This window comes from Aulonocara sp. 'chitande type north' Nkhata Bay, linkage group LG12 (assembly GCF_057382095.1).
Source record: "Aulonocara sp. 'chitande type north' Nkhata Bay isolate Kocher_YH1m ecotype deep benthic linkage group LG12, A_spYH_male_GT1.1, whole genome shotgun sequence".
Classification (NCBI taxonomy): Eukaryota; Metazoa; Chordata; class Actinopteri; order Cichliformes; family Cichlidae; genus Aulonocara; species Aulonocara sp. 'chitande type north' Nkhata Bay.
The window spans coordinates 7140685-7162587 of NC_141355.1; the positions used below are offsets into that span (position 1 = coordinate 7140685).

Below are 21903 nucleotides of genomic sequence, written 5' to 3' on the forward strand. Positions count from 1 at the left end.
TGAATGATCGTGAATTGGGTGGAAAGTGTTGTTTGCAGAAATTTAGCTAGGAGCTTAGCAGAGGAGGTGTCAGTCTCCAAAAAACAAAGAGGTTGTTTGTGGGAGCCGCAGGACCTTCGCTGTTGTCGTCAGGTCACGACCCGCTAAGATGGCAGAGCTGAGGCACCGTGGACCCAAAGACAGCGACCCTACGTTTCAGCAGCAGCCGTCAGAGGACAAGGTAACGTTAGCTTGGACTCACTCCTGCCATTTAGCGGTCCTGACGCTAACTAGCCACCGAGCGATTTGAAATTCCCATTACACTGTGACTGGTGTGACTAAGAAAGGTCATGTTAGAATGAATAATAAGGCATGTTTAAGTTTTACAAGGCTGTCGTCAATTTACTCTTATAACCACATCTTACAACGTAAAAGCTGTTAAAAGCATCTGAAAGACGCTATACAAACCATCCGCCAAACTACTCAAATTTTAAACTTGATTGGCTGGTGGTACACACCGTCTTCCTGTGTGTTCGTCCGCTGCGAAAACAACAGCAAACCAAATGCAAAAGTTAAAATTTCATCGATTCTGGAGCTGCCCTTTTCACCTACGTTATGCCGATGTGTATAGCAGCTGGTCTTGTCCAACAAAAACCCTTTAAATACATTTGAAGACGCTTTTTCTTGAATGCTAAGCAGTCTACCAGAAAATCCAAAAATAATAAACTTAGATTTGTAAGGCGTGCTGCAAGCTAGCCACATACGCCGTTGCACACAGAGGTAAATAAGCGATGAAGGTCTCCATGTTGGCCCTTTATGAGCTAGCACCGATGCTAAATGTTCAGCAGCAGCGTTAAGCTAAACGTTTTATTTTGTTTGTGTATTTATTTATTTATATTTGTAAATTTTGGTTTGATATGACCGATAGCGATGATGTTCGCGAGCCCTGCTAGGCTAAAGTGTTTAGTAGCTGTAGTTACATTAACAACCACTGCTTCGCGTCGTAGACTGATGGGTAGCACGATATTATAATTAATCTCTCTTAACAAACTGTTATTAAGCTGTTTCAGTCAGTGTGAGGGGAAATAAAAGCAACATTTATGAGTTCAACATGGACGATGCGTGGCATTGAATGAAGAAAGGGGCGTGGTGATAGACGTGTGGATATCTAGGACGAGATAATTACAGAAAATTGGAGAGTAGCTGAAAGCAGTTGGAGAAAGTAGTGGAAGCATTAGTGACATCCTCACAGCGAGCCACACAGGCTAATGTAATTTTCCAGGGAAGCGCACTGTGACTGGTTTAACGTGTTCTTTATTATTTACTTTTTTGCCATGACTTGTTTAAGAGCAGCCTACCTCATGACCTTGAGCTTGCAGTTGTGCAATCAGGTGAATAATTTGTATTATTTTCGATAATAATAATAATGCTACAATTCTGATACAAAAGTATCCATTTTATGTCCACTTCTGCTGAAATAAAAGAAATTGACACTGACAATACAGAATACCCAACCAGATTATTTGCAGTTAACTATTTATCAGTAGTTTGCCTGAGCAGAACCAGGGTTTATTTGAAAAAGTCTAGCTTGGTGGAGGCGCACATGTGGACAAACATTTGTAACTCTGTGTAATATCACGCAATTTACTAAAGAAAAAGTTGCTCTAAAGACAGTTATATTAGCTGATGAAATTACTTTTGTTGAGGTAGTTTTATGGTGGATTGCATAATTTGAAATATAGTGAAATTCAGTTCACAAGTGCATGAATGCTTCAGTCTTTGATTAGGTTACATAACCTCATGGTATAGCTGCAGTGTCTTGATGACGTCAGTAGAGTTAAACTGTTTGATCACAGTTGTCTACTTTGGCTACTTTCCAGCATGGTGAAGCTAGATCACAAGCCTGCACTTTTGTATCTGCCTCCCTGTGAAGGAATCGCTTTCCTCTTTGCACGAAAACCATAAGATCCAAATAAAAATGGCCTTTTATGGCTGACAGAAGCAGCCTTTTCTAATCAGTTAGAGATTAAAGAAAAAACAAACCCAGATGTGCAAGACAGCATAAAAGGGAAGAAGTGTTTATGTGAAAGGAGCGTCTATTTTTAACTCAAGCATCCTGAATGACGGATATTGTCTCCATAGAAACCAGGAAAAGGAGAATGGGCCTGTGTGTATGTGGATTCTTGTGTGTGCTTCTGCATTCGTCTCCTGGGTTTTGACTTCTGGGTGGCAGTGCACACTAGTGACTGTTTCATATAATTTGAAGGGAACTTAATTAAATTTTCTAAGTCTTATAAAACATACAATGTTTTTTAATATATATTTGGCTGACTTGTAACAAACATGATGCAGCCAATCAGGGAATCACTATTTTGTTCACAACATTAACAGAAACATGCGATCCTCAACCTCTGGATTAAATCTCTCTTAAAAAGCTTGCAAACTTAACAGAGCAGCGTTTTGTTATTAGAAACTTTTCTACTTGAAGTTCTTGCTCACAGGAACTGTTTATCTTGAACCAAGTTTTTAGTGTTAATATGTTGTTTGAATAACAGAAAAAGTAGGGTTACTTACCAAACTCAGATACAGAGACCTTGGCCTGGGGCGTGGGCAGATGGAGAATATCAAATTAGAGGAGCACTGGTGTGATATTAGTGTAAAAAGCTCAAATAAGTTGTTCTTGCTCTCTAACTTGTGTGTCTGTGTGTCTTCAGTGTTACTTATAAGTATTTATTGCATCTAATAACCTGTTACAACCAACTCCATTAATATTATTTGACTTCATTTGTCTCCTGGATGCTCCACTGCTACTGTAACTTGTATGAGGAGCAGTAAAATGAGGTGCACTTAGACTGAGATGAGGAAAAGAGAAACTGTTATGACTTTAAATATCACACAGTGCTGAAGTTAGACTAGAGAAGATAAATTCGCTGAATACATTTTTAATACTTTTTATTTTGGTCCTGTTTTCATTTATCATTTAACTGATCATTCAGATTTAGTCAATTTATATTCTAAGATATATTTATTTGCTGCATTTTCTTTTATAAAGTTACCAAATCCGTGTTTTGAGCCTGATATTGTTCATGTCTCGTCCTCACTGTTTTGGCAGACTTTACGCTAAGGTATCTATATCTTGTCTGTGTGGCTAAGTAAATGTAGAACAAAGTGAAACTGAATTAAATAGAACATCTCACCAACATGTAACCAAACGTCTCATCATGCTAGTTCATATTGGACTGATATCAATATTTGAGTGATGCATGCCTAACAAGAAGTATTATTATGTATTAAAGCCGGAGCCCGACTAATATAATATTTGGTGATGTAAACGTCCAGTATACGGGCAGATTTTTTTTTAAAGACACATTGTTATTTGTTTGTTTTTAATCTAATAAATATCCAGCTGTAGTATGGATTATTTGCCAAATTGTGAATGTGAGACCAAGTGGGCGTCACAAAACCACGTCAGCCATCTGCTGGGTGAATCTGATGTGTCAACTCCAAGCCTTATTTGGTCACCAGCAGCAGAGAGGGCAGCAGGGGATGAATGAGAAGTGAAAGAACAAACTGCCTTAAAAAACCCTCTCTATTATTGGCACAGGAGCTCTAACCATCCATATTTTTTAGCATTGCCGCTATGGGGGGATAAAGATCAGTCAGTGTTGTAGGCAGGCCTTCATTAGCAAACAGATGGTTTTGAGAAATCAACAATATGGATGGAGATGATTTGGAGCAGTGTTTAGCCTCCCACACACGACTGTACACTGACAGTCCATTAATCATAATATGTTCATCTCAGATGAAGCCGATGCTTTTTTTTTTTTCCTGCTTTTTTTCCACACAGACGCACCCTGAGCAAAATTTGTTGTTCGCTCTAAACCACTTCTCAGAAAACATTGCTCTGTTGCTTTGTATTTCTCCTCTTGCACAATAACTCACTAACGGACATTTAGTATCCATCCATCCATCTCTCTCGGGAAAGAAAGGGGATTACGCTTCTGCGGTGTGTGTGTGCGCTACAGCGAGAAACGGTAACATCTGCAGCACAAAGTTTGTTGCAGAAGTTTGAGTGAGAAAAAGAAGAGTATGTTTATAGTGGTAGCTACTGCAGACGAAAGAGAGTCTAATGGACCCAGACCAGAAAGCTAGTTACCAGCCACGAGCCAAACTATTGTTTATATTATTCTATTTTATTCTATTGTATCTAGTATTTTATTTTATTGCATTCCAGTGTTTTCTAATTTCTGCTACACAACTTTGCACTTTTGCTGTAACGAAACACATTTCCCAGCTGTGGGACTAATAAATCTTATCTTATCTTATCTTATCTTATCTTATCTTATCTTATCTTATCTTATCTTATCTTATCTTATCTTATCTTATCTTATCTTATCTTATCTTATCTTATCTTATCTTAACTCGGAACACTAAGCATTAGCCAGAGGTATCTGTACATCGGAGCCGGGGGATCTGGTGCTAAATCTGCCATTCTGATACTTACGTGAACATACAAAAAGTATGCTTTCGATATGGAGGGAAATATGTCTCAAAGTGTTGCAAATGTGTTACAAGCAATGATTTGTACATATTTGTTTCACACTGGGACTGAAACGCAGCTTACATTTGCGGATCTGTGTGAAGCTGACAGCTTTAAATTAGTCTCAAAACTCCATGTGGGCATGCGATGTCATCTGCGCGTATCAGGCGATTCGTCCACATGTATTTAAGGATTTGCGAACGAGCGAGAGACACGATACATGTAGTTTTGGACACTTGATGCAATTTTACTTTATGCTCAGGGCTGGATGGTTGATTTCTGCCTGCGGCTTGATGAGAAAACAAGATGACAGCACACTGAAGTGGACTGAAGTCATAATTGCATACAAATAGTTTTCATGATTATTTGAAAGTGGGACTCAAATAGACCTGCAAAATGATGTTTTATTTGAAAGTAAGCCTGCACACGTCGGAGCTGTTTTTTCCTCTCTTCTCGTTTGTTAAACGGATCTTAAAAAGTAAAAAAGGTCTTATTATAAAGACTTCTTAATATTCTTGCATTAAGTATGTAATAGTAAGCATTATCCTCTCCATATTCCATCCGTCCATTTGTTACACACCCACTATCACCACAGACACACACACACACACATATGCGGCTCTTTTTCTCCTAAAGCAGTAGCCTAGCATCACTGTTTTTGTTTTTAAATTGTTTATTTTTGATAGTTTTATAATACATTGGTGCTGTGTGAAGATGGAAAATATTACAGATGCCAGCAGCCAACAAACATCTCACCTATTCAGTTTTTTTTTTAAAGTTTTATTTATTTATTTATTTATTTTTTTACTGAAACTGTTGGAGAAGAACCACTTCACTGTTATTTTGAAATTGTGTGGTGTTTTCACAACCACCACCTCACCTCAACCTGAGTAACTGGCAGAACTGAAAACATCTGTGCAGGTTGACATGCTGTTAGTTCTAACCAGCCTGGTTTTCATGCAGTAATGGTAATAAAGTGTTTGTGGGGTGGGGAGTTTTTAGAGTTGCATATGTTACCATTTTGGGTAAAGGTGGTGTTGGTTTTTTTTTTTTTTTTTTTGTCACATGTGTCACAAATGTGTCATATGAGTGTTGGGCAAAAAGTACCAAGAGATTACTTACCCAGGTATTTTATCGCGTGATCACAGCACCAGCTCATTGCTCCTGTAAATATGTAAAAAAACAGACATGCATCATATTCCTGGATAGCTCAGAGAGAAAAGGTAAACTCCCCTAAGTTCATCCGTGATCTATGATTAAACAGCACATATCTAAATGTTCTGTTATGGTTATATTAGAATAGTTGTTTTCCTTCCCTTTCAGAGCCAAATCTTCCATTTCTTCTCTGTTTTTGTCTGTTTGCAGGGTTCGGACAATGAACTGAAGGCAGAAAAAGAGGGGGTGTCAGACAGTGAGTCCAAAGTGGACTCTGGTGTCCCAGAGGTGCCGGTCCCTCCTGACGACACCCCTGAGGTTTTAAATAAGGCGCTGTCTGGACTCTCTTCAAGGTATGCTGAGTATCAAAGGAAATATAAACTGCAAGCTGTTTGCAGTGTGTTTTAAAGCTATGAACGTAAAGATGCGTCCTCTTCCTAGGGCCGGAACACGCTCAGTCTTGTTTATTGATATCGAACACCCCCGTTGTCTGTGTACTGTGAGTTGCTATGCGCTCATTTTAAACCCACCTACCTAAACAAGAACCCCGGGTTTTTTCTGGACTGCATGTAAGGCTACGTCCACACGTACACGGGTATTTTTGAAAATGGAGATTTTCCGTTTTTTTAAATTTTTAAATTTTTTTTAATTTTTAATTTATTTTTTTAAAATCCCGTCCAGGCTGCTAGGAACATGCCAAAGCAACAGTTAGCGATATATTTCTATCCGTGTAGAAATGTTGGCCAATCAAAAGTCTAGAAGCCTGGGTGGGAAAGAGTAAACAAAGATGGCGCATAGAACTCAGTTCTGCTTCTATGTGTGGAGGGACAGTAACTGTGTTGTATATGTAAGCATTTAAACATTGCAGAGAGTAAAGTTAACAGTATTGTCTAAGTCCGCTATTGTAGAAATCCATTTCACCGAAACGATAACGTGTGACGTGAAAAAGGCGCACACCTTTGACGCTGCGTTTTCTCTGTTTTCCTCGTCCAAACGTAAATGCAACAATGGAGTTTTTGAAAATCTCCACCCTGGCAGGAGTTTTTAAAAATCTCTGTTTTCAGTGACCGAAAACGCCATTTACGTGTGGACGAAAGGTGCAAACGCATAGAAAAATCTGCGTTTTCAAAAATACCCGGGTACGTGTGGATGCCAAGCCGCGTTGCCACCGTGGAGGTGTCATGATTCATACAAAGGAATTCCTCGTCACATATTTGAATGATTTTGGCCTTTTTGATAACATAATATAAGTAAAAGTTTTGGCCCAGGCTCTTTCAGTTGTGCTTACGTTTAAAATACAACTCGCTTGTTGCTTTTTTAATTTTTTTGTATTGTCATTTTGCCAGTGTCATGTTTATGTCTTTTCTTCAGATGGAAGAACTGGTGGGTGCGAGGCATCCTAACACTAGCCATGATCTCCTTCTTCTTCTTCATCATCTACTTGGGCCCCATGGTGCTTATGATGATTGTGAGTACAAACTACTGATTTGTCCTGCTTGACTTGACTTGTCATTCCACTTTTAGAGCCATCGTTTGTGATTTGAGACAAATTAAGCTTTTTGATACAAAATTATTTCAGTTAAGATGAATCGTGTTACGAATCAGACTTTTTCTCACTGAGTATATATAGAAGACGTGTTAATGTTCAGAGCTACTCTAAGCAGCGCAGTCAGTTTATTTTTTAAAGAAAATTAAAATCATAGTATTGTGGATTAAAGAGGATCCAGTTTCTCTAATCATTTGCAGGATAGTTGGCTCCGTCATCAGGGAATACCCTGAAAATAGGCCTGTCAGCCATTTTGTGTCAGTAGGACACCATACTGTGTCACACACACTGAGTTGTGCTCAGGGTTTTTCCTGCACAGAGTATTTGGTGCCCTGCAAAGAGGTTTAACAGAGCCAGTGGAGAATCAGCAGTGTTGTAATAATGATCTTTATTAACTAGTTTTGTTTATTGTGGTCTTATTTACACAAGTGTGATCCACAGTGTTGCTCATCAATACATTCAGACTATTGGACTGTGGAATATTCATCCATTTCTGTCAGATAAAGTAACCGGTATCTTCTACTGTACTTTGACTGATCTTGCCATGTTTTCTGTCACCCCAAAAGCCCGTTCTGGTTTGTCCTATCAATATTTTGCCTTTGTGCTGCTGACACAGTGTTTTATCTACGCAGGTCCTCTGTGTCCAGATAAAATGCTTCCAGGAAATCATTACCATTGGTTACAGTGTGTACCACTCCTACGACCTGCCGTGGTTCAGGACATTGAGCTGGTGAGGACACAGACACACACAGTGTTCACTTGGCAAGACAAAGAATGGGATATTAAAAGCAAATGTCCATGTTGGCTTCTTTCTTATTGTATTGTCTCATGTTTTTACGTCGTTACAGATGTCCTGAGGTTTGTTATCAACCCATTTTAAATTAGCAGTATCTTAAAGATTATACAGTGGGGCAAAAAAGTATTTAGTCAGCCACCGATTGTGCAAGTTCCCCCACTTAAAATGATGACAGAGGTCAGTAATTTGCACCAGACGTACACTTCAACTGTGAGAGACAGAATGTGAAAAAAAAATCCATGAATCCACATGGTAGGATTTGTAAAGAATTTATTCGTAAATCAGGGTGGAAAATAAGTATTTGGTCAATAACAAAAATACAACTCAATACTTTGTAACATAACCTTTGTTGGCAATAACAGAGGTCAAACGTTTACTATAGGTCTTTACCAGGTTTGCACACACAGTAGCTGGTATTTTGGCCCATTCCTCCATGCAGATCTTCTCGAGAGCAGTGATGTTTTGGGGCTGTCGCCGAGCAACACGGACTTTCAACTCCCGCCACAGATTTTCTATGGGGTTGAGGTCTGGAGACTGGCTAGGCCACTCCAGGACTTTCAAATGCTTCTTACGGAGCCACTCCTTTGTTGCCCGGGCGGTGTGTTTTGGATCATTGTCATGTTGGAAGACCCAGCCTCGTTTCATCTTCAAAGTTCTCACTGATGGAAGGAGGTTTTGGCTCAAAATCTCACGATACATGGCCCCATTCATTCTGTCCTTAACACGGATCAGTCGTCCTGTCCCCTTGGCAGAAAAACAGCCCCATAGCATGATGTTTCCACCCCCATGCTTCACAGTAGGTATGGTGTTCTTGGGATGCAACTCAGTATTCTTCTTCCTCCAAACACGACGAGTTGAGTTTATACCAAAAAGTTCTACTTTGGTTTCATCTGACCACATGACATTCTCCCAATCCTCTGCTGTATCATCCATGTGCTCTCTGGCAAACTTCAGACGGGCCTGGACATGCACTGGCTTCAGCAGCGGAACACGTCTGGCACTGCGGGATTTGATTCCCTGCCGTTGTAGTGTGTTACTGATGGTGACCTTTGTTACTTTGGTCCCAGCTCTCTGCAGGTCATTCACCAGGTCCCCCCGTGTGGTTCTGGGATCTTTGCTCACCGTTCTCATGATCATTTTGACCCCACGGGATGAGATCTTGCGTGGAGCCCCAGATCGAGGGAGATTATCAGTGGTCTTGTATGTCTTCCATTTTCTGATGATTGCTCCCACAGTTGATTTTTTTCACACCAAGCTGCTTGCCTATTGTAGATTCACTCTTCCCAGTCTGGTGCAGGTCTACAATACTTTTCCTGGTGTCCTTCGAAAGCTCTTTGGTCTTGGCCATGGCGGAGTTTGGAGTCTGACTGTTTGAGGCTGTGGACAGGTGTCTTTTATACAGATGATGAGTTCAAACAGGTGCCATTCATACAGGTAACGAGTGGGGGACAGAAAAGCTTCTTACAGAAGACGTTACAGGTCTGTGAGAGCCAGAGATTTTCCTTGTTTGAGGTGACCAAATACTTATTTTCCACCCTGATTTACGAATAAATTCTTTACAAATCCTACCATGTGAATTCATGGATTTTTTTTTTCACATTCTGTCTCTCACAGTTGAAGTGTACCTCTGGTGCAAATTACTGACCTCTGTCATCATTTTAAGTGGGGGAACTTGCACAACCGGTGGCTGACTAAATACTTTTTTGCCCGACTGTATATTATAGCAGAATTACAATGAATCATCAGTGCTGTTTGATTTGTAGCAGTAGTGGTTTATAGTGTAGTGTAATCCTGATATTCACTATGCCAGGAAACTCAAACTCCTTGGAACACTGTTCTCCATGTACAGGTGTAAACTTTTAGCTGTCTGCAGTTTTCATGAAGAGAAGTTAGTCAGCCTTGTTGATTTATTTGTATTTGTGTTTTTCCCCCCGCTGGCATATTGAATTCAGAGTCTGATTAGCTGCTGTGACAACACCATCAGCTGCGTACATTTACTCTAACCCTTTGAATTACAGGTACTTCCTGCTGTGTGTGAACTACTTCTTCTATGGTGAGACCGTGACAGATTATTTCTTCACACTGGTTCAGAGGGAGGAACCCCTTCGCATCCTCAGCAAATACCACCGCTTCATCTCCTTCGCGCTCTACCTCACAGGTAGAAAGACACAAAGTCCTGCTGTAGATTCTGTGTTAACGTCATCATGCCAGCTGCCCACAACAAACATTCTTCCAAGTTATTCAGTAATGACTTATAATAAATGTTTATTACACTAAAACAAACTGCTGAACATGAGATAAGTGCACAATCAATAAACAGACATTAGATGCAGTTTACATTGTCATAGCAACCAGAAGTGTCAAATTTCTTTTAAGAGATGTCAGTGATTGGTCAGTCTGACTCAACAAAATACATTTACAATCAGTAATATTTCCATGAGTCATTCAACTGTTCAAAGTTTTATTGTTGTATGCACAGTAAAGAAAAATGTTTCCCTGTACAATGAAATTGTTCCTTTACTATCACCAACAGATGCCGAACAGAAAAACCCACATATATAAATAGAAAAAATGCTCATTTTAAAAATAGAATAAAAACAGTTATGAATACTGCATTTGATAAATACATTAGAGATGAAAGAGGAATCTGAGTTGCAATAAGCTGTGTACATATTTAGAATGCTACATCGTGTGTGTGTGTGTGTGTGTGTGTGTGTGTGTGTGTGTGTGTGTTGTAATTCTATTTCAGATATCTCTCAAGGTTGTTTCTTCAAATTTGGTATTTTTGGTTATAACCAGTGAATTTATATATTAATACATATCATATTATTCAGTTATGTTATTTGAGTTTCAAGTGATGTAAACTAGGACTTGACTGATTGGTGGAAGCACACAGGCATGCTTTGATGGAAAAATGAGTCTCAAGGTTTTATATGTTGGTTAGTTCAAAGCTTATTGTTTCAGTTACTATGCTAACTTTAGATGTTCCACTTCCTGTACTTCTTTGTCAGTTAGTAATACATTACTACTATAGCTTCTTGCTGATGCCAAACAGGATGTGGGGAGGAAGGAAGCACCCAGACTGTCTTACCTACTAGATTTAAGGTGCAATTGAATGGCCCGTTATGACTTTGAGCACAAATGCTCTGAAGCTCGTGATTTGAAGTGACATTTAATGCAGAGTTTTGTCATCCTGTACATCTTAATGTCTTGCTTGAAGAAGCTTTACTGTCAGTCTGAAGAGTCCAGGAAACCAACAGCGTCAGTATGTCTGAGTCAACTTCCGTTCAGGCCACATTTTCTCAGATATTCTTTGCTTTACAACATCCTCTCGTTTCCTCAGTCACGTAAAAGAAAAATATTCACTGCATCCTAAAGTAGGCATGCTGTGAAATAAGTCAAGCTAGATTGAATCAGTTTGACCAAAGATGACCTTAAGGAGGTTTCCTCCTCTTTACAGATGCTGTTAATGCGACTTAATAAGTCGTCCTGTTGTTGCAGGTTTCTGTATGTTTGTGCTGAGTTTGGTGAAGAAACATTACCGCCTTCAGTTTTACATGGTAAGTGCTGCCCTGCATACTCCGTGCATCCTGCCTCAAGGCTACTGGCTTATTCATGAGGCTAGCTAAAATATAAACCCTCAAGTAAAAGGGAAATTGGGTCAGAGACGGATCCTGCAGAAAAAACCCCCCACTAGTACATTCCACTTTGATTTGGCCATACCTAATGTGCCTGCTATTTCTGTCAGATTTGTTTTACTGTTGGCAGGTTATGAAATGTTGTTTCCTTTGCATTGAGAGCAACTTTGACCTCCATTTTGTGGAGGCCAAATCCAACATGTAGAATCATCTCCAGACCTGCTTAATCTAAGCTAATGAAAGAATAGCTGTAGTTACAGTTGAATCAATAAAAATATTGAATTATGTTAAAAAAAAAAAAGGCTTCCTCAACAGTTAGCGCAACATATATCTTGAATACGTCTTTGTCACAGTTCAATTCAGTTCAGTTTTACCACAACAACAGTCGCCTCAAGGCGCTCTATATTGTAAGGTAGACCCTCCAATAATACATACAGAGGAAAATCCAACAGTCTTTTTTGGTGACAGTGGGAAGGAAAAACTCCCTTTTAACAGGAAGAACCAGAAAGAAGAACCAGGCTCAGGGACGGGCAGCCATAGTTGAAATAATGTTGTCGATGTACCAAAGTAAAAGGATCCAGCTGTGTGTTTACAGCTGTGTGTTTACAGTGGGGCAGGTTTATGTTGAAACACTAGTGGTCTTAAGAAAAACACCCGAATGGAAACACAGTAACAGTTTTTTTTTTTGTTTTTTTTTTTTTTTTGGTAACACAAAGGCTTGTAAAAACCATCTAAAACATGACCAGCAGGTACTAATACAATACAATACAACTGTATTTATATAGCACATTTAAAACAAAGTGCTTCACAACAAGGTTAAAACATAACAAATATTTGTACCCTGTTATGCTCTTATAGACTAACAAGTGAGAAACGCTAGTTAAACAATCAATACAGATAAAACTCTTCTGCGTGACACTGATTATAAACAAAATTTACAGAGCCTGTGTCATTGTCCAAAAATGTATGAATTTAACTACACGTCATTGATCTTGTGCCCGTCTGCACAGTTTGGTTGGACCCATGTGACTCTCCTGATTGTTGTGACCCAGTCTCACCTCATCATTCACAACCTGTTTGAGGGAATGATCTGGTACGTTAAAGGCTCCTTATCCAATTCTCTAAATCTAATTAAAATTCAGTTATTTTGCACCTTAATGCAAATATCCATACACCTGCCATGTAAACTGTTCTTTGTGTGATCAGGTTCATTGTGCCCATTTCTTGTGTGATCTGTAATGACATCATGGCCTACATGTTTGGTTTCTTCTTTGGGCGAACCCCTCTTATCAAGGTTGGTTATTTTGAACGTTTGAAGCTGCTTAAACATGGAATGCAAATACATAAATGTTTAATGTTTTTAATATAATGTTTATTGTGAATTATTGATGCATGTAGCAAATCACCTAAAGGCTGTTGTGCTCTGTATGGTGGTGTATGATTTCTTTGATACTGGCTGTTGCAGCTGTCGCCTAAGAAGACTTGGGAGGGCTTCATCGGTGGATTCTTCTCCACCATAGTTTTTGGAATCATGGTAGGATGTGAATTTTATTTATTTATTTTTTTCCTTTTAGCTCTTAGCGGTGTAGCATTCTGTAGGAGCTGCTTGAATATGCAAAGTGGTATTTATCTCACAATGAATTATGGTTAAATGGAGTAAAATCAGCTGTGTAGGGCAGAAAAACTCACTCTCCTCATGTCATATACCAGCCGCACCTTCCTGATTTAGATGCCTGTTTAAGCTGCATCTTCTCAGCTCTCACTCTAACATCATTGCGACTGCTTCCTTGTGTGGGTGTCTGCGGTTCTAACCCTGCTGCCACCCCATCGTTTACCTGTAGGCCTCGAGGGGATCATTGTTCATCACTTCAGTTTCTGTATGTGTCATATTTCCGGGGCGTAATGAGCTCTGAAGCAAATCATTTCAAACACAATGTGTTTGTCTCAACTTAGTTAAACATGCACTCATCACAAATGTTTGTGGCTGAGACTCACGCTGAGGTTGATTGCGCTGAGCTCTGGATATCTTTAGCTTTAGCCTCTTTGGCTTTGGTAGCTTTTTTAAAATGCCCATGTTCAGCTGGGTGAGGGTGTATTAAGTGTAGTTTTATACTGGGTTTGCTGTAGCTGTTGTTGTCTCCAGTCACAGCGTCTAGTTTCCATACTAATGACACATTAATGCGTTACTGGTGCCGGCACTGTGCACATGCATGCACAAACTCCTTTGTAATTGGTCATGTGGGAAGGCTGACTGGCTGGGCCGAGAACACAGGAAAGCAGTCAGTTCTGATCTCTGTCCAGTTAGTTGGTGACAAGTGACACGATTGAAGCATAACTTTGCTCTCTTCACAGCTCTCCTACGTCATGGCTGGCTATCGCTACTTTGTGTGTCCGGTGGAGTTCAACAACGACTCCAACAGCTTCCAGGTGGATTGTGAGCCATCAGAGCTGTTTCAGCTCCAGGACTACTTCCTCCCCAGTATGCTGGAGTCTGTCACCGGATGGGTAAGATTCAGTGGCTATTTGTTGCGGTTCATCCTGTGCCAGTATTTAGGCTTCTTACAGTCCTCTCACCAACACATTAAAAGTATGCAGAGCTTGTAGAATTTTATTGAACAGCGCTAAAGGAAACCTTACAGCCTGTTACAGCTTGAAACACAGTATACAAAGTTTTATACCCACCTAGAGCAAACACAAGGCAATATCTTATTAAAACTGTCAGGCCCAAGTTGTGAGTTTCAACAAGATTGGATGTAACGTGTCCTATGTTTCCACAGACCACAGTGCGCCTGTATCCATTCCAGATCCACAGCATTGCCCTCTCCTCCTTTGCCTCCATTGTGGGACCCTTTGGTGGCTTCTTTGCTAGCGGCTTCAAGAGAGCTTTCAAAATCAAGGTATGGATGTGGACCAACAGAAACTATTCACCACACATAAGTTGGATGTGGCCTATGATTATCAAGCAGTGTTTGTGTTTCTTAAGCCATTGTGACACTTTGTTCTGGGCCATTTTTGGAAAAGAGAAAGAACCTACCACGGAGTAGGCTCTGAAAGAGATACAGAGCATATAAGCAAGGCTTTTAAAAACGCACACACGCACAGAATGTCATGTCTTTTGTAGCTTTAAGCTTGTATGTCATCTTTCAGGATTTTGCAAACACCATCCCAGGTCACGGAGGCATTATGGACAGATTTGACTGCCAGTACCTCATGGCCACATTTGTTAATGTCTACATTGCTAGCTTCATTAGGTAAGCATATATTTATGAAGTTTAAAATATAATATAATGTATTTCATCTTGCTTGTTGTCAGTCTTTGTCCTTTACATGCTCTTTATGTTGCTTAAGCAGCGTTAAAGCTTGTAATAAAACCTAGTAGTTCAGTGTAAGCTAATGTTCACCGTCTGCACAGACTGAAGGGATGGTTTCTGTGAAGTGAGGTTGAATAAGGCACATCCAGGAGAAATTGCAAATCTTGATTTGTCAGTTTCAACTTTTGTGGATATGGTGAACGTTGCAGACATGGACCACAGCCTTACATTTAATAGCCTATTGGGCTAATAAGTAGACCAGGAACAGAAGATCAGGAGAAATGATGAATTTATCTGTGATATGAGGAGAATCAGTGGTCTTAGTGACTGCTAACATTAGTTAAGGTGGGCTTATTTAGCAGTACTGTGCAGTTAGCTCTCTATGTTTAACAGCAAACAATAACTTGCTACTCTTAGCTTTTAAAAATACAAGACAAACGCATTCACACGAAGCGCTTCTCACTCCTACTAATCTCCAATAAGGTGCTCAGTATTTACAGTAGAGCTGGGCGATATGAGATTTTTTCATATCACGATATGTTTTTTTAATTTCAGGCGATAACGATATCTATCACGATATAAGCCAAATAACTATATTTGTAAGATTTAAATGTGCCGTTGCTCACAAGTAAAATGTGAAATAATCAGCAGCTTGTTTTTATTTAAATATTTATTTCCCATAATAAGTTCAACAGGGTAGATGTACTTAAGGAACATGAGACTTTTTCAGATAAATAAAGGCAAATATTGCAAACTACACAAAAGGCAGCCGCTAAAGCGTTTAAGTTTCAAAATAGAACAAACGAAACAGACTAAATTGTCAATTCCACTTAGAAACAAAATATTAATTCTAAAAATAAATCTTAGTTTGTTTTACAGAAGAACAGACAAAACTGACTAACTTTTGTCAATATCAAATAAACTGAGAACTAAAAGGAAATTCTCAATCTCTCCTTGTTGTATAGCTGAGCTTTTCAAACAGTTTTAACAGTTACTTTAGTCTGACAAAAGCCGAATGACGAATTAGCGCTTCCAGTCAGAGACTGAGGCTACGTCCACACGTACACGGGTATTTTTGAAAACGGAGATTTTCCGTTTTCGTTTTAAAAAATAATCCCGTCCACACATAAAGGCAGAAATGAAGAAAAACGCTGCTATGAACATGCCAAAGCAGCAGGTGGCGCTAGATTCTTAACCGTGCAGAAATGTTGGCCAATCAGAAGTCTAGAAGCCTCGGTGGGAAAAAGTAAACAAAGCTGCGGCATAGAAGCAGAACCGAGTGGTATGTGTGGAGGGACAGTAACTGTGTGTATATGTAAGCATTTAAACACTGCAGAGAGTACAATTAACAGTAACAGTATTGTAGAAATTAATTTCACCGAAACAATAACGTGGCGCACAGTGTGACGCATGCACCAGTTTATTGTATTTCCAGACTTGCTTTCGGCACAATTTACAGTGCACGCTACTCTGTTTTTTGTCAGACTTGAAATAGCCGAAATACCTTCACACTACGGAACTTCTATGGCTCTTCCGTTCGACAATCTCTCCGGCATTGGAACCATCATCTGTTTTCTCTTCGGTCACGCTCGGTTGATTTTTCTAGTCGGCACACTCATTTCCTCCATTACGCGCTGGCTCCATTACCCGCTGGCTGCTTCCCAAACAAACACACGTGCGGCTTGGCACTTGTGCTGTACGTAACAAGTCACGCGATGTGACGCTGCGGCTGTGATTGGTTCGGCTCTGCGCTACTTAGTTTGGATTGGCTGACCTTCTTTATTTTTTATTTTTTTAAGAGGACAAGAGCGGCGAGGTCTATCGCGATAGCTTAATTTCTCTATCGAGTAAAAGTTATATCGCGATACATATCGTTATCGTTCTATCGCCCAGCTCTAATTTACAGTGTATAATCAGTATTTAGTAAAACTATTTGCATGACAGATACGGAAGTTTTCAAAGCCTCAGGCTCAACTTTTAAATGCCACTGATTCTCAGTTCTCAGTGCATACTTTTTCATGTGATTCTGTTTATTTTGAAAAGTCTCAACAGGATCTTGAGCTTTATTGTGAAAGGTTAATGTGGAAAATAAACAAGCGGACACGCGATGGTTTTACTGTCGTTGTTGCTATTGACAACACATAAAAACAGGCGCTTGTCCATCCTTAGTGTGGTTATATTAAATATAAGAGAAAGAGAGAACTTTAATAAATTAATATAGCCACTACAGTGACCATCAAAATGATGAGAAAATATTGCTGTAAACAGTTTATTTTGCGACACCACGAAACAAACGATAGCGTGAAATGAAACATAGACGTTTTTATATCGTCATATCGTTATCTCGAACAGCCCTACCCTCTTGCTGTATTTACTTTTGTTTCTCCTGCCCCAGACACCTGACCTATGAGCAGACTGAACATTTTCAGCTGATTCGTAGGACACGTTTTGGTTCGCTAAACACAGTTAAATTTTTCTGTGTGAAAACAAACTAGACAATAAAAGAAAAAAATAAACGGCAAGTTTACAAAAAGAAAGAAAGAACTACAGGTGTGAAAACACTCTAAGGTGGTCGTGTCCATCATGGCGTCCAGTTCAGAGACTTGAACCAATCAGCAGACTCCATCCCTGCACTCTCTGCACATACACCCACACAAATCCTGAGGCAAACCAAAAATCACACAGTGAGCATGGATCATAACACATTGCATCACCTGACATGAATCAATAGGTCTGTGCAGTTTTCATACTGTACTGTTTATATCCTGTTACTGTATGTACAGAATAGAATAAGTCTCCTGTTACATATAAACATGGTAAAGAAAAATTGGGTGATCACTACTTTAAATGTACACTTTTTCATTTGTCTGTTAACCTTAATATCTTTGCAGAACAATTAAAAAAAGTCATACTTGATAAAAGATAAGTGTCATATGCTAGTTGGTCTATAATTGTATGTTTAGTGGTTTCTTTGCAAGTTTCTGAAAGACTCATCGTGTCTCGAATCAACATGTTACTAATCAACCAACTCACTGTATTTCCACTGGTTGAGCAGATGACCCATAAGCCAAAGTACACTGCAGAGGCCAGGCTTTGAGTCAACCCACTCCCTCCCTACACCAAACCTGCTTTTCTGTCCGCACTCTGTACTGCATTTAAAATAAGTCTTATAAGTTGTGTCCCCACCTTTTTTTTTCTTAGAAATTATTTTTAAAGGCAGTGGTTTCTGGATAAAACTTTAAGTACATTTGTGCCTAAGCATTTCTCCACCTTCTTTCAGGGGCCCTAACCCCACCAAGGTGATCCAGCAGCTCTTGGCCCTCCGTCCAGATCAGCAGCTCTACATCTTCAATTCCCTGAAGGCTCACCTGACCGAGAAAGGCCTGCTGCCAGCGCTGGAGGAGGCCGCCGCAGCTTAGAGCCGCCAACAACCACAGCTTGCTCGCCCTAAGAGGAGGGGAGAGACGGGAAAGGAGGGCAGCGGCACCCAGGGAGCCCCGCGCACCCCTGGAGCTCTGGGAAGACTCAGTGCTTTTGCGTGAGCGAGAACACATCCAAGAAAAACAAACCGAAAACCACAAAATCGACAGCCTTGGGTCATTCCATTTCATGTGGGTGTGGGAGTCATGCTTGTCTGTGTTCCTACAGTCTGTGAATCATGTTTCTGACACCAGTGTTTTCAGGTTGAGTTTGTGAATTACTGTACTTTTACACATTTCCATTACCATCAACCTCTATCTAGTTACACTGTTAAACAAAATGTTGGTTTGCTGTACATTTCTACCTGTACACACAATATCCTCTATATATACCTTATTATTAATGTGTGTCGATATTTTATTGTTCTTTTTTTATTATTTCAATGCACTGCTCTCAGCGCTGTTACTCACTGTATTCTTACTCTACTGCACCCTCCCTCTAATTTAAGGGTAATTTTCTTTATTGTGAGTTTTTCTATTTATAAATAGATGTTTTTATATTTGGTATGGTTCTATTATATCTTAATGTTGTCTTTTTTTCTTTCTTTCTTTTTTTTTTTAAAGTCAGGCTAAATTCACCATCGCCATCTGCCATGTACATTTTTTGTCTTTGTTTTTTTCTGCCATTCATCAAAGCCTCTCATGCTTGGCCAAATCTTTAAGACGTTATTGTGCCGAAATCAAAGGTGAATGACTAAATTAGACTTGAAGGGGACCTCTAATGCTTTGTTCCAGCTCTTGGATGGTAGCTTTATGTGATTCACAATTCCTTATATATCCTACCCCAGGCCTTGCTGCAGCTCCTCAGTTCATCTTCGGAAACGAGTTGTTTCAGCTTCCTTCCTTTTTAAACTTTGTTCTGATTGGCTGCTGCGCATAAACAGACTTTATATCACACTGAGCCAAGAATGGGGGGGAAGCTTTCTAAAGCCAGACAACTCCCAGAGATTGCACATGCACTGACCTCATGTTTGAAAGGTTAGCCATGGTTATTAATGTATGTATGTGAGTGAGGGAGGGAGGACAGGTCCACTTTAGGTCCATCAAGTCTTTGAGTTCAACTATTGGTGGTTTTGTGTTTACGGAGCATAAAAGCTACATTATCATCTTGTTGCTGTTCAGCAGAAATGATGTCACAAATAGAGCTGGCTACGTTTGTTTTACATGTTTGTTTGTTTGTTTGTTTGTTTGTTTTGTTTTTATTTTTGTGGTCTGTTGCTTGTTGACTGTAAGGTACAGTGGGATCGTTGCATTATGGCTACTCCCTCTGACAGCTGGAATGTGTAACAGTGCCACAGTTAGGGTTTCTACACTGCCACCAGCTGCTTGTGCGTGCTGTGATGTCACTGTTTTTCACCGCTTGAGCGCAGCACAAACGGCATATCGATACTGACTGATCAACTTGATTTATTTGTGGCCTGTTGCCGTCTCATTGGGTGAAACTTTGGCCAATACAATCCGTTATTGTGTACGTATTGCAGTTCATTCCCTTTTCCAGTGGCGGCTTTTTTAAAAATTTTTTTATTTTTGCCATTTTCAAGTAAGTGTGTGTGTGTGTGTATTGGATTTAACGATAAAATATAAAAGCTGGGACTTCATTAAAGCTGGCTTCTTTTCTGATTTCACACACAATCTGGGGATGTTTAAGGACCACCACATTGTTTTTATTAAACCTGCCACACACGGACTCATGCTCTTGATCATTTCATAATCTGCAGACAGATTTTGGTGGAATAAAGTGGGCCTTTGAGTCAGCGATACGCTGCTAAGATGCATTTGTGGGAATTGTCTGGCTGTTTCATCCTCGTCTTTTCCACTTTTTCTTCCACTGTGCTGGGTTATTAAAGTTCACAGACAGATGGAAAATTAATCCACTCAGATTACCGGTGATTGTTCGGGTGAGAAGCCTTGTAGACAAAAGACTTGGATGGTGTTTGCACACATTCATTGTTTTGTTTCATGTCTACTCATAGGACAAAACAGCAATATGAACATTCATGCAGTAGTCAGTGTAGCAGGGATATGATCATGGAGAGTAAGAAACGCATACTATTTATATTATTTATATATAAATATATATTTATGTTGTCTGTGTGACAGCATGTCTCTATGCTAGCCATACAAATCAGCTGATACAGTAAACGACTGCTTTATTTCACCTTAAATTTCCTCTGAACTGATACCCCCCCCCCTCCCCCAAGAAAAAGTTATATTTTTAAGCAATGCACTTTATTGCTACCCAGATCTAGATTGCGGCAATCAATTTATAAAAGGGTCCCCCTTTTTTCCCATAGGAGCCGTTGTGTAAACCCAGGCATGGCTTTGTGTTGTGTCATTCCATTCATGATTTCTGTGCTGCATCCAGCTACTCCGTCTTTCTGAAGATGTTTTATTTAAGCAAACCGTTTTGAAAGTTACTATATTATACATTTATTAAGAGGCTGTTTAGGAAGACTATTTTGAGTGTTCTTTAGTATTTTTCTTAGAGTAATATTGAAAGTATTATTATTATTGCCATATAGGAAAAAGTGCAGAGATGACAGAAAGGTGTTTTCTTGCTGTGGCTTTATTAGTACATTTGGGTGTTTTTATTTAACCTTTTCCCTGATAGCCATTGTATGTTCACTTCTGCGTGGAGTGTGACTTGAATCAGTGTGGAAACTCATTCTAGTAGGTTCCAGGTAGCTAGTGTCTCAGCAGAAATAGATATCTTGTGATTTTTGTTGGGTTTTTTTTTGTTTGTTTTTTTGAGCCTCACTGTCTCGTTGTCCTTCGACAGTTTTTAAGCCTGCAGCTCTGTACTGCCATTTCACTGCCTGGTGTTGCAGACGGCCACTAGAGAGAGCTGGAGCTCCTGTGCTGGGTGGATGGGTTTGACCCTTTCTGACTGCTGCTTGATACATTCCAGTAACCCCTGAAGTTGAGATTTGCTCACAAGCAGGTCATTTTTAAGAGATAATCATGCCACTTTCAGAGAGAAACCTGATTTTTGTTGTTGTTTTTTTTCCTTCTTCCCCTGTTTTCGGGCACCTACAGTTGGATACGCCTCTGTGCTACTTTTATCAAGACAGTGCCACTTTGCTTTTTTGCATCCTGCTCAGTCAGGAGTCTCTTTGAAATTTAAAAAAAAAAAAAGGAATGTATGGGAGAGATGTGTCTGTCCCACATGCTGTGTAGACTCCCCTCCTGCCTTGTGTTATATTTTGTGGTTTGAAGTTATTATACAGCTATATGATTTCACTATATAATTATTCAAATGTGCAATGGTTTGTGTTGCGTTGTACATTGTCTAGAGAAAAGCTGTACTCTTTTTGATGCGGAAATGTGCTTTGTCTTGTTTCAGAGAAAATTAAAAGGTATTTAAAAAAAAAAAAAAAAAAAAAAGTGGTTACTGCGTGACTGGTTTCTTCCTTCTTGGGCTTCTTCCCCATTTAGTTGCATTTAGTTGACTTCCTTACA

The 21903-nt window shown here is 39.6% G+C and overlaps 1 protein-coding gene across 1 annotated transcript; it reads left to right on the plus strand.

The window, feature by feature from the left end:
* cds2 (CDP-diacylglycerol synthase (phosphatidate cytidylyltransferase) 2) lies at window positions 1–21828 on the plus strand. The gene is made up of 13 exons (XM_086313383.1): window positions 1–220; window positions 5885–6027; window positions 7046–7142; window positions 7853–7950; window positions 10035–10174; window positions 11518–11576; window positions 12665–12747; window positions 12861–12948; window positions 13120–13188; window positions 14007–14159; window positions 14432–14551; window positions 14802–14905; window positions 18246–21828. Exons 1-13 carry the CDS (start codon window positions 149–151, stop codon window positions 18382–18384), a joined length of 1365 nt encoding a protein of 454 aa, XP_086169509.1. The 5' UTR covers window positions 1–148; the 3' UTR covers window positions 18385–21828.
* The last annotated feature ends 75 nt before the right edge of the window (window positions 21829–21903 follow it).